Source organism: Somniosus microcephalus, chromosome 11 (assembly GCF_052327205.1).
Source record: "Somniosus microcephalus isolate GS21.2 chromosome 11, FLI_Smic_1.0, whole genome shotgun sequence".
Taxonomy (NCBI): domain Eukaryota; kingdom Metazoa; phylum Chordata; class Chondrichthyes; order Squaliformes; family Somniosidae; genus Somniosus; species Somniosus microcephalus.
In genome coordinates, this window is record NC_140997.1 from 93843754 (window position 1) to 93857134 (window position 13381).

The following is a 13381-nucleotide window of genomic DNA, read 5'->3' on the forward strand; positions in this document are numbered from 1 at the left end:
GTTTCACAGATTTGGAGGATGCGGGTTCTATTTTTCCCATTCCCCATGTGCAAGTTCAAACCTCAGCAAGGATAGTAGGAGGGTAGGGGGTGTGGGCAAGATCCGCAATCACTTTACAACACTCCCACACACCAGCTAGCTCAATGGGATGGATAGTTACATGACAGGCCTGGGAGCAGGTAGATGCCAGCTCTCTTGAGCTGGCAATGGTGCACTGCATGAAGGGGAGGGGTGAAGTAAGGAACCTGGTGAACTGCAGTGCGCCCACCACAGCTGTTTCAAGGTACATTCCAAGTGGGAAGAATCACTGCACACTCTGCCATGACAACCTGGTCAGAAGAAAAAAAAAACATTTGCAGCAGATGCAATGGCACCTAGTTTCACACAGCAAGTCAAAACAGACGAAAAGTTGCTTTTGTGTAGAACAGGAATGGCTATAGCACTAAAGATTAGTCAATTTTTAAATTAAAACTGCTGAGGAATCTTTCTACATGACAGTACGTGCGTGTGCATGCTAGCCTTTATTAGTATTCGCTCTGCTCTTTGCCTTGAGAAACAAACCATGCTTTTCTTCAGCATCTGTAACAAGAATATTCTATGCCTTACAATGAGAAAAAAAGAACTTGCATTTCTGCAGCACCTTTCATGACCTCAGGACGTCCCAAAGTGCTTTACGGCCAATTAAGTACTTTTAAAGTGTAGTCACGGTTGCAATGTAGGGAAACGCGGCAACCAATTTGCGCACAGCAAGGTTCCATAATGAGTAGATAATTTTTTTTTTTAGTGATGTTGGTTGAGGGATAAATATTGACCTGAATTCCCCTGCTCTTTTTTGAATAGTGGCAATGGGATCTTATACATCCACCAGAGAGGGCAGACAGGGCCTCGGTTTAACGTCTCATCCGAAAGACTGTCCCTCCGACAGTGTAGCACTCCCTCAGTACTGCAGAGGTGTCTCCCGTTATGTGCGCAAATCTCTGGAGTGGGCCGTAATGACTTACTGACTCAGAGGCGAGAATGCTACCACTGGGCAGAAGTCAGAGAGCGAGGGGCGAAGGCTTCTTCGAGGTGGAAATCAATGCTGGCTCAGGCCTAACACCTTGACTAAGTTTAACCTCCGAGATGGATCAATGCTGGCTTATGCCTAACACCTCCAACAGCCCGGGGGACGAATCAACAGAGGCGACTGCTGTTGCTGACTGCAGACTCGCTGACCCAAGACCTCCACGCTGTCTCATCAGACATCTAACCAACCGTCTGTCCGGTTGTGGCGTTCCGCTTCGGGAGTCGTAGGTCACTTTCTACTGTCACGGGTTGTATGTCTATTATACTCAGCTTAAACCATATGTAATATCTGATTATGCTTTAAAACTGTAGCTCTTTAGTAAAAGCCTTGCAACTTCTAAAACCCTTTGGGTAATCTGTGCGTGGCCTGTGATCCTAATCTTACAAGGCTGAGAAAAGAAACACGTGTCCCAGTTATGCAGGCTGCTTGGCAGGGTACCAAGAAGTGTGTTCTGTCCTCTCTGGCGGTTACCAGGTTCAGGAAGAGGCAAGGAGTTTCTGCACAGCAGATCAATTCAACTTTTCTAACCTCCAGCTCAAAAGTGGCAATGGCCTGGGATCATGTTTCTTGCCTACACTCTGACTGGATTAACGCTAGCGGGTTAAAACGAGCAACAAAATACCTGAACGGCAAGATCTGAAACAACAGTTGCTGTCTGAAATAGTATAAAAACATAACATTTTACAATATTGGTGGTATTACCTGTTTTGCCATTTTCATGAATACTTCGTCTTCTACCCATTTTCCTGAAATAGCATTATACCTATTAATACAGAAAATCAAGGGGGGGGGTTATTTGAATTATTAATCATTTCTCCACACCCACCTGTCCCCTCACTTTCCATACACAGCCCCCTCCACCACACTGAGGGGGGGGGGGGGGGGATAGGACATCACTGGTCCATTGGTGGCCAGAAGGTGAGCAAGCCAGATAAGGGCAGCTGTTCCTCCTCCCTTGAGGAAGCTATTCAGGTCAAGTGAATTGAACTCACCCAATTGGGACCAGCAAACCCAAAAGAAAAAGAAAACTTGTATTTCTATTGCGCCTTTCACGATCTCAGGAGTACCGAAGCACTTTACAACTGAAGAAGTATTTTTGACTTGGTCACTCTGTAATGTAGGATAACCAAGTCAGCCCTTGGACTTGGAGCCTTCTGGTTAGCTGTAAAACTCAACAATTGGAGCTTCTCTGTGTTGCCAAAGGTGGCTCTATTAAAGAATCTAATCATTGTAACTCTTTATATATCTTTGATACAGCAGTGCTGGCCACTTCCAGAAGCGGACCCCACGTTCCCTACATTGACAGCTCACCCGCACTATCTAGTATCTCATAATATGCTAGCGTAACTTGAACAAATGGATCTTTGCTCTTTTATGGCTTCTCTGGACAGGGTGACCCTTGATGCATTCCCTGTCCAGGGATTGGCCAATGGAGCTGCCAATTAAACCAGCTAGTGGCTTCTGAAAATTAGATTCCTACCAGCCAACCCCATGTTGTGTAAGCAGAACACAGTTTCTCCCATCATAATATGTATGAATGCCCACTGGAAGAGTCTGAAACAAGACAACAAATGATCTATTGTCCCAGATTGCTATGAGTAACAGTTACAATGTCTCAATTGCACCCATCTGCCTCTCTGTGTCAAGGTGACAGAAAGAATGCTGGACACTTGAGAATGTAAAAATCCTGAACCCAAGTTGATATCAGGAACATATCATAGCTTAAACCAAAAATCTAGGTCAAATAGCCAACAATTCTTAGTCGGTGAAGTGCTCTTGGATGCGCTTAATAGGCAGATTATGGTTGACCATGGTAGATATCTGGGAACAAGCTGCCTGCCTACAATGACCAACGAATACTGCAGGGAACAGAGAGGGTAAAATTACAGGAGAAAATCTGTTGTATGCTGCAGCTTCCTCAATGGTTCAGTGGTTAAAGGCATCACCTGGTGTGGTACTGAGCCATACAGATCAGAAGTTCCTACTTATGAACACTAATCTGTGTTAAGCTAGCGGCTCTCAGTTTAGCCAGCAGTTGGAGTGCTACAATTGGCCCGAGTGTCTCTGGGCTGGAGAGGACAAGCAGCCAGGGTTCCCAACGCTGATTGCTATTCAGTGACTCCCAGCTGGAAAGGCCACCTGCATTGGATGTCAGGCGTCCAGGCGCAGACATATGGTCATTTGGGTGTAGTACCGGAGGAAATAAAGTTATTGACTTCAGGGGGAAAAAGGGAGTTTGTAATCTCAATCTTCCAGCAAAATCCCGCCCCTCCAAAAAAAATCTGTGTCATTTACAGACTATATTTACAGTCTGGGAAAGTAACAGCTGCTACAGGATGAAACTGTTACCAAAAAAAATCCAGGCTCTGCCCCCTACTCAAATCTACCCTCCACGGCACTATATATGACTAGACCAACTTGCTGTTAAATTTTGCAAACAACAATTTTACCCACTGCTCCAAGAAGCTTGGCTGCGCAGCACATCCTATAACCCCATGAGCGGAGTGGGAATAGTGAGGTTACCTTTTTGACAACCAGATCAACAGATTGTTATTTTCCCCACAATAAAAAGTTTTAAAAAGCATTTCACAACTATGCTTGCTGGAACTTCTATTTCCAGTAGAAACTGGCGGGTCTATTTTTGGCTCATGAATAGGAACAGAATTGTTAACAGTCTGAACAGCAGCCACATACAATAGTCAGCAACAGATCTCATTAGCTCTGTTGTGATGTTTTGTAACAACAATGTGCTGGCATTATTCATGAAAGCACAAAGTAATCACTAGATGCTTTAATTACAGGGTGTACCCTCAGATACAAACATGATTGTTCAGTTCCCAGTGGGTTTAACATAAACTGCAGAGCTGCAAGTTGGACTAAGCTGGCAAAAAGCCAAGTTCAATAATAAATCTAGAACATACTGTGTGGCTGTAGCTTTGCAGCAGTTATTAATGCTTGCTTACAATATTGCTATTTAAAGGTTGCCCTCTCCTACGCAGGAGTTTTCAGCCCTGTTTTAATCAGCAAAGCGGTCCAAGCATGTTTTAAAACAACAGAATTTCAATTATAGTGAAATACAAAGCAAGAAATAAGAATAAATCTTTTGAGCTGAAATTCCTTCAACGGTTTAGTGTATAATATTTATGAAGCTTAATTAAATTCTAGTAGAAGCATTTTTTCTCTCCTGAAGACACCATGGTCTTGGAGAGGGTGCAGAGGAGATTTACTACAATGGTACCAAAGATGAGAGACTTCAGTGACGTGCAGAGATGGGAGAAGCGGGGATTGTTCCCCTTAGAGCAGAGAAGGTTAAGGAGAGATTTAATAGAGGCGTTCAGAGTTATGAGGAGTTTTGATAAGAGTAAATAAGGTTGTTATGATCTGGAATGCACTGCCGGAAAGGGTGGTGGAAACAGATTCAAAGGTAACTTTCAAAAGGGAATTGGATCTCTACTTAAAAAGGAAAAAGTTGCAGGGCTATGAGGAAAGAGCAAGGGAGTGGGACTAATTGGAAAACTCTTTCAAAGAGCTGGCACAGGCACGATGGGCCGAATGGCCTCTTTCTATGCCGTATGATTCTATGATGGCTATGATCCATTCTGGGATATAGTACCACAGGCACCAGCTGTCTTCGGGTACCTTGACCCAAGTGACCATTCTTCATGCGAGAGCCTAGACAGTGGGCACAACTCAGCCCAATGCTGGCCTCACCCAGCTTCACTTTCCAGCAGGGGTCACTGGATAATGATCAGAAAATCCTGCCAATATTTCCTCTCCCTAGCCAAGGCACGAAGGACAACTGTAGCATTCCAACTGTTGGCCTCAGCACAGACTTGCACCCTTCCTAGTCTGTATAATTCACCAGGCTGATACCTGGGATGGCAGGAATGACGTATGAGGAGAAATTGGGTCGATTGGGCTTGTACTCGCTGGAGTTTAGAAGAATGAGAGGGGATCTCATTGAAACTTATAAAATTCTAGCAGGACTAGACAGACTAGATGCTGGAAGGATGTTCCCGATGGTCGGGGAGTCCAGAACCAGGGGTCACAGTCTAAGGATAAGGGGTAAGCCATTTAGGACAGAGATGAGGAGGAATTTCTTCACCCAGAGAGTGGTGAACCTGTGAAATTCTCTGCCAAAGAAGGCAGTAGAGGCCAATTCATTAAATATACTCAAGAAGGAGTTGGATATATTTCTTAAGGCTAAAGGGATCAAGGGATATGGAGAGAAGGCAGGAACAAGGTACTGAATTTGGATGATCAGCCATGATCTCATCGAATGGCAGAGCAGGCTCGAGGGGCCAAATGGCCTACTCCTGCTCCTATCTTCTATGTCTATGTCTATGACTTGGCACCACACCAGCAGTGCATTTCCCCATTAAGCTATTGTGGAAGCAGTTGTAAGTTAGTGAGATAACACATACTGCTTGCAGTCCTCAATCAAACAAATAGCGCGAATAGGTCTACCCATCTCCGTTTTTGATTAAGGGAGAACACTTCCTAAATAACAACAGAAAATGCTGGAAAAACTCAGCAGGTCAGGCAACATCCGTGGACAGAAATTTGAGTTGACGTTTCGGGTCGAACCCTTCTTCCCAAGTTTGGTTGACATCTGGTCAAACAACTTGAGGAGAGAAGCTTGTGATCTCAGATAGTACCACAACATTAATCCTCCTCTATTTAAAACAGTACAGGGTGCAAGGAAGAACCAAGACTTTGCCTTTTGTACAGGAAAAAGTTTCAACACTGTTGTTGCTTTATTTCAGTAGAGCACTTGAGAAATGCCACCTGGCAGCGCAGTGAATTTATGTTTTGGCACATCCTAATGGCAGCTCTTGAACAGCATTTAGAATAATGCTTAGACAGACTTCCTGCTGGTCCTCAGCTTCAACAGATCCCAACTCTGCTGTTCTCAATTGTGTTTACTGTGTGTTAAACTCTGTTTCTCACGCAGAATCGGTTATTTTTTAATAACACACCAAGGCACACATTTCAGACTCACGGGAATCAAAAGATGGAATTAAAGCAACACGAGATATAGACCTGTAACGAGTTGCTGACTCGGTCTCAATTTCTTCCAGATGGAATTCTGCCCAAGGATCAGGCATGTGTTTGGCTTTTTCCACTGCATGTTTCCAAGCATCCTGCAAAACAGACGAAACAGCTCAGTTTCCTGATCCAAGCTCTGGTGCCAAAACTGCATTTCATTTATACAATGCATTCTACATAGGCTACTCTGGTTAGACCACTTTTGCAATTGTAAATCGTGATCTATTATCACAACCATAGAAGTGGTGGAAGCCACCCCATCCTGTTACTGCAATGGTACATAATTACATGGTACAAGGGTTCCTTTAATAAAAAAGGAAAGGTTCAATAACAACATGGTACTGAAGGGGGAGTGTACTGTCATGCATATTCAGAGCCATGTATTTACAGTATACACACATTTCCTTTGCAGATTGCAGTGCAGGGAGAAACTTCAACAGTGCAGGGAGAAACTTCAAATTGGATTTGAGAAGATCAGTAAGTGTACAAAAATGTTACATTATTTTAGCCTGCTCCAAACTGAATTTCAGAATTCACCTTATAAAGCATGATGTTAGTTAAAACAGTAAAGGTTAGTGTCTAGATAATTGTTTCACTGATCACTGCTGTATTTTAAGAAAAAAAAGAGAAACTCTAAACTCCTGTGAAATAAATTTAGGTAATTTTACCATAAAAGTACAATGGATGTGGATTTACTTCTCATTTTATCTCGGATTTTTATGGGCAGCAAAAAGGTGTCTATAGTTTTCTGATACTGCATATGCCACCTATGTCAAATCATTTTATCCATTCACCCAGTCATAAAAATAAGTACAACTGACAAGTCAGTAATCTACCAGATCCCACTTCCACTCCAGTAAAAGCTCCTTTTCAAATGCAGAACTGAAAAGTTAACAGAACCAGCAAACTGTTTCTTACAAAGCCGGTTCACTGAGCCCAGTTGAGCAAGCTTCTGGTGCATTGTTTTCATGCAGTGAGCATTCAGGCACATGCCTAAGTTAGGTGCAATATTTGCTTTCACATGCTAGTTTGCACCATAGCTGATATTTATCACAATAAGTATGTAGCACCAAGTAAGCAGCCAAGACCAGAGTCAAACTTACTGATCCTCCTATTTCAACTTTATTTTTTCTCCCATTGTCCAGTCTCTTCCCACCTACATCCGCGACTCTTCCAACAAACGCCCTCCGCCACTTTAACAGTTTCCAATTTCGTGGCCCTAACCGTCTCCTTCACCATGGACATCCAATCCCTCTACACCTCCATCCCCCACCAGGATGGCCTGAGGGCGCTCCGCTTCTTCCTTGAACAGAGGCCCAACCAGTCCCCATTCACCACCACCCTCCCCCGCCTGGCTGAACTTGTTCTCACATTGAACAACTCCTCCTTTGACCCCACTCACTTCCTCCAAATAAAAGGTGTTGCTATGGGAACCCGTATGGGCCCCAGCCAATGTTCCCTCTAATTTTTATTTTAGGTGAGTAGTTCCTTTAAATTTGCTGTGTGGCCGTGCATGCACCATATCTGTTCCAGCTTTACAGCTGGTGAGCGGCCTGCACGGGACCTCCCGATCGCTAGCTTGGGGGGGGGGGGGGGGGCGGCAGGGAATGTTGGTCCTAGCTATGCCTGCCTTTTCATGGGATATGTGGAACATTCTTTGTTCCAGTCCTACTCGGCTCCCCTCCCTCACCTCTTTTTCCAGTACATTGATGATTGTATCGTGCCGTTTCCTGCTCTTGGCCCGAAGTGGAAAATTTCATCAAATTTGCTTCCAATTCCCATCCTTCCATCACCTTCACATGGTTCATCTCCAACTCTTCCCTTCGCTTCCTTGCCTTCTCTGTCTCCATTTCTGGGGATAGGCTATCGACCAATATCCACTATAAGCCCATTGACTCTCTCAGCTACCTTGACTACACTTCCTCCCACCCTGCTTCCTGTAAGGACTCTAGTCCATTCTCCCAGTTTCTCCATCTCCGCCGCATCTGTTCTGATGATGCCACCTTCCATACTAGTGCTTCCGATATGTCTTCCTTTTTCCTCAACCGAGGATTCCCCTCCACTGTGGTTGACACGGTCCTCGACTGTGTCCATTCCATTTCCCGTACTACTTCTCACCCCTTCCCCTCCCTCCCAGAACCACGATAGGGTTGCCCTTGTCTTCACCTTTCACCCCACCAGCGTCCACATTCAACAGATCATCCTCTGCCATTTCCAACACCTCCAGAGTGATCCCACCACCAAACACATCTTCCCCCTCCCCTCCTTTTTCAGTATTCCTCTATCACCCCAACACCCCTTCCCCTGCAAGCGCAGGAGATGCAACACCTGCCCTTTTACCTCCTCCCTTCCCACCATCCAGGGCCCCAAATACTCCTCCTAGGTGAAACAGCGATTCACTTGCACTTCTTTCAATTTAGTATACTGTATTCGCTGCTCACGATGCAGTCTTCTCTACATTGGGGAGACCAAACGCAGATTGGGTGACCGTTTTGCGGAACACCTCTGTTCAGTCTGCAAGTGTGACTCGGAGCTTCCGGTCACCTGTCACTTTAATTCGCCGCTTCACTCCCACTCTGACCTCTCTGCCCTCGGCCTCCTGCACTTTACCAACGAAGCTCAATTTAAGCTCGAGGAACAGCACCTCATCTTTCGATTAGGCACTTTACAACCTTCCCGACTCAATACTGAATTCAACAATTTCAGACCATAACCTCTGCCCCCATTTTTTCAAACGGCAGCTGTGGTTGATGATTCTGCCATTTCCATTTACACCTCCTCTAGGCCCATCTTTTGTTTCTTTACTTGTCCCATTACCATCTCCTTTTACCTTGCAACATCATCCCTTTTGTCATTTAATCTCTCCTGCCTTCCACCTTATCACAGACTTTCCCTGTTGTTCTTTCCTCCCCTCCCCTCTTTCCCTGTCTTTGTACTTGCTTAAAACCTGTTACATCTTTAACCTTTTCCAGTTCTGATGAAAGGTCATTGATCTGAAACATTAACTCTATTTCTCTCTCCACAGATGTTGCCTGACCAGATGAGTGTTTCCAGCATTTTCTGTTTTTATTACTGATCCTTCTTCTGATTACCGAGCGGCTGCAGAACATTCTGAGGCGGGAAGGTGAATAGCCAGAGATCGTAGTCCATATCGGTACTGTCTTTCGGATGAGACGTTAAACCAAGGCCCCATCTGCTTTCTCAGGTGGACGTAAAAGATCCCATGGCGCTATTTCGAAGAAGAGCAGGGGAGTTCTCCCCGGTGTCCTGGCCAATATTTATCCCTCAACCAACATAACAAAAACAAATTATCTGGTCAGTATCACATTGCCGTTTGTGGGAGCTTGCTGTGCGCAGATTGGCTGCGCGTTTCCCACATTACAACAGTGACTACACTTCAAAAATACTTCATTGGCTGTAAAGCGCTTTGAGACGTCTGGTGGTCGTGAAAGGCGCTATAGAAATGCAAGTAACAACAGAAAATGCTGGAAAAACTCAGCAGGTAATGGGCCATCTCGTCTAGCTTCTAATACCTTTTATTGTCTCTTTTACTTCTTTTGTTTCTTTTATTCTTTTGTCCGATCGCAGCCCTGCCTCCGATCTATCTTCTTTTCTTTCCAGTTTTGAAGAAGGGTTCGACCCAAAACGTCAACTCAAATTTCTCTCCACGGATGTTGCCTGACCTGCTGAGTTTTTCCAGCATTTTCTGTTGTTATTTCAGATTTCCAACATCTGCAGTATTTTGCTATCATAGAAATGCAAGTCTTTCTTTCTTCTTTCTTTCAATGACATAGGTAGAAAGAGGGAGGAGGTCCTGCAGGCAGATTTCAGGGAGCTAGGAAAGAAATTAAAAAGCAGGACCTCAAAAGGTAGTGGGGGAGGTGGGACCTGTACAGGTCAGACATGTTGCACCTCAACAGGGCCGGAACCAATATCCTCACGGGGAGGTTTGCTAGTGCTGTTGGGGAGGGTTTAAACTAATTTGGCAGGAGGATGGGCACCGGAATGTAACATTAGAAAGGGGAAATAAAGTGCTCAAAGGATTGGGAGAGGCAGAGAACACTAAAGTAAGAAGTAGTAAGGTATTAGGTGGGGTAAAACTAAGAGAGAATACAGGCTGGTCTAAGATGGGTTTACAGTGTATGTGAACGCACGAAGCGTAGTAAACAAGGTAAGTGAGCGACAGACACAAATAGCCACATGGGAATATGATGCTGTGGCAATAACTGAGACATGGCTCAAAAAAGGGCAGGATTGGGTATTAAATATTCCTGGTTATAAAGTGTTCAGGAAAGATAGGAGGTGGTGTGGCAGTATTGGTCAAGGAGAATGCTACAGTGCTGGAGAGGGAGGATGTCTTGGAGGGGTCAAGGACAGAATCTATATGGCTAGAGTTAAGAAATAATAGAGGTGCCATTACACTACTAGGTGTATTCTATAGACCACCAAATAGTGGGAAAAATATGGAGGAGCAAATTTGCAGAGAATTTAGAGAGAGGGGCAAGAATTATAGAGTAGTGGTAATGGGGGACATACAAACATACGAATTAGGAGCAGGAGTAGTCCACTCGGCCCTTCGAGCCTGCTCCACCATTCAATAAGATCATGGCTGATCTGATTACTCCACATTCCCGCCTACCCCCGATAACTTTTCACCCCTTGCTTACCAAGAATCTATCTACCTCAAAAATATTCAAAGACTCCGCTTCCACTGCCCTCTGAGGAAGAGAGTTCCAAAGACTCACAACCCTCTGAGAAAAATGACTTCAAATATCCTAATATAGACTGGGATCGTAATAGTGTTAAGGGCAAAGAAGGGGAAGAATTTCTGAAGTGCGTTCAGGAGAACTTTCTTGATCAGTATGTTTCCGGCCTGATGAGGGAGGAGGCATTACTGGATCTGGTTCTGGGGAATGAGGTAGGTCAAGTGGAGCAAGTGTCAGTAGGTGAATATTTAGGGAACAGTGATCATAAGGTTTAGATTAGCTATGGAAAAGGACAGGGAGCAATCTAGAGTAAAAATGTTTAACTGGGGGAAGGCCAATTTCAGTGGGATGAGAACGGATCTGGCCCAGGTAAACTGGAATCAAAGATTGGCAGGCAAAACTGTAATGGAACAAAGGGCTGTCTTTAAAGAGGAAATAGTTGAGGTACATTCCCACTAGGGGGAAAGGCAGGGCAACTAAAGTCAGGTTTCCCTGGATGACAAAAGAGATAGAGAATATGAAGAAGCAGAAAAAGAGCGCATATGACAGGTGTCAGGTTGCAAATACATCTGAGAATCAGGCTATATATAGAAAGGTCAGAGGAGAAGTGAAAAAGAAAATTAGAGGGGCAAAGAGAGGGTATGAGAATAGAATGGCAGTCAACATAAAAGGTAATTCAAAAGTCTTCTATAGGCATATAAATAGTAAAAGGGTAGTAAGAGGAGGGGTGGGGCCGATTAGGGACCAAAAAGGAGACCTATGCATGGAGGCAGAGGGTATGGCTGAGGTACTAAACAAGTACACTTTGCATCTGTCTTCACCAAGGAAGAGGATGCTGCCATAGACATAGTAAAGGAGGAGTGGAGATACTTGATAGGATAAAAGTTGATGAAGAGGAGGTACTAAAAAAGGCTGGCTGTACTTAAAGTAGATAAGTCACCAGGAGCGAGTGGGATGCATCCTAGGATGCTGAGGGAATCAAGGGAGGAAATCACGGAGGTACTGGCCATAATATTCTAATCCTCCTTCGAAACGGGATTGGTGCCAGAGGACTGGAGAATTGCAAATGTTACACCATTGTTCAAAAAAGGGTGTAAAGGTAAACCCAGCAACTACAGGCCAGTCGGTAGTGGGGAAGCTTTTAGAAACAGTAATCAGGGACAAAATTAACAGTCACTTGGACAAGTGTGGATTAATTAAGGAAAGCCAGCACGGATTTGTTAAAGGCAAATCGTATTTAACTAACTTGATTTGAGTTCTTTAGAGGTAACAGAGAGGGTTGATGAGGGTAATGCAGTTGACATAGTGTACATGGATTTCCAAAAGGTGTTCGACAAAGTTCCACATAATAGACTTGCCAGCAAAGTTGAAGCCCATGAAATAAAAGGGACAGTGGCAGCATGGATACAGAATTGGCTAAGTGATATGAAACTGAGAGTAGTGGTGAACAGTTGTTTTTCGGACTGGAGGAAGGTATACAGTGGTGTTCCCCAGCGTCGGTTCTAGGACCACTGCTTTTCTTGATAAATATTAATGACTTGGATGTGGGTGTACAGGGCACAATTTCAAAATTTGCTGATGACACAAAATTTGAAAGTATAGTGAACAGTGAGGAGGATAGTGATAAACTTCAAGAAGACATAGACAGGCTGGTGGAATGGGCGGACAAGTGGCAGATGAAATTTAACGCAGAAAAATATGAAGTGATACATTTTGATAGAAAGAATGAGGAGAGGACATATAAACTAAATGGTACAATCCTGAAGGGGGTGCACGACCAGAGAGACCTGGGGGTATGTGTGCACAAATCGTTGAAGATGGCAGGGCAGGTTGAGAAAGCAGTTAAAAAGGCTTATGGGATCCTGGGCTTCATAAATAGAGGTATAGTGTACAGATGTGTGGAAATTATGATGAACCTGTATAAAACATAGGTTCAGCCCCAAATGGAGTACTGTGTCCAATTCTAGGCATCACACTTTAGGAAGGATGTGAAGGCCTTAGAGAGGGTGCAGAAAAGATTTATGAGAATGATTCCAGGAATGAGGGCTTTCAGTTACGTTGATAGACTGCAGAAGCGGAGGTTGTTCTCCTTGGAACAGAGAAGATCGAGAGGAGATTTGATAGAGGTGTTCAAAATCATGAGGGGTCTGGACAGAGTAGATCGAGAGAAACTATTCCCATTGGTGGAAGGGTCGAGAACCAGAGGACACAGATTTAAGGTGATTGGCAAAAGAACCAAAGACGACATGAGGAAAAACTTTTTTACACAGCGAGTGGTTAGGATCTGGAATGCACTGCCTGAAAGGGTGGTGGAGGCAGACTCAATCGTGGCTTTCAAAAGGGAATTGGATAAGTACCCGAAGGAAAACATTTGCAGGGCTACGGGGAAAGGGCGGAGGGATGGGACTGGCTGAAGTGCTCTTGCAGAGAGCTGACACGGGCTCGATAGGCCGAATGGCCTTCTTCAGTGCTGTAATCATTCTATGATTCTATGGTTCGTTTCTTTTAAGGCCACAATACATAAATTGCAATAAACTTTTAAGATTATAGTCGCCAAACA

The 13381-nt window shown here is 44.3% G+C and overlaps 1 protein-coding gene across 15 annotated transcripts in view; it reads right to left on the reverse strand.

The window, feature by feature from the left end:
- eef2k (eukaryotic elongation factor 2 kinase) overlaps positions 1-13381 on the reverse strand; it is a 69743-nt gene that overhangs the window by 34629 nt on the left and 21733 nt on the right. For 14 of the 15 annotated variants that reach the window (XR_015079984.1, XM_086001064.1, XM_086001065.1 and 11 more), the window contains 2 exons: positions 6110-6210; positions 1769-1829 (listed from right to left, as the gene is read on the reverse strand). Coding sequence is in view for 14 of the 15 variants with exons in the window: in XM_086001064.1 (XP_085857190.1) it covers positions 1769-1829; positions 6110-6210 (162 nt within the window). In the remaining variant the exon portion in view is untranslated. Of the gene's footprint in view, positions 1-1768; positions 1830-6068; positions 6211-13381 lie in introns of those variants that run through there. The other variant, XM_086001068.1, reaches the window with a different exon arrangement.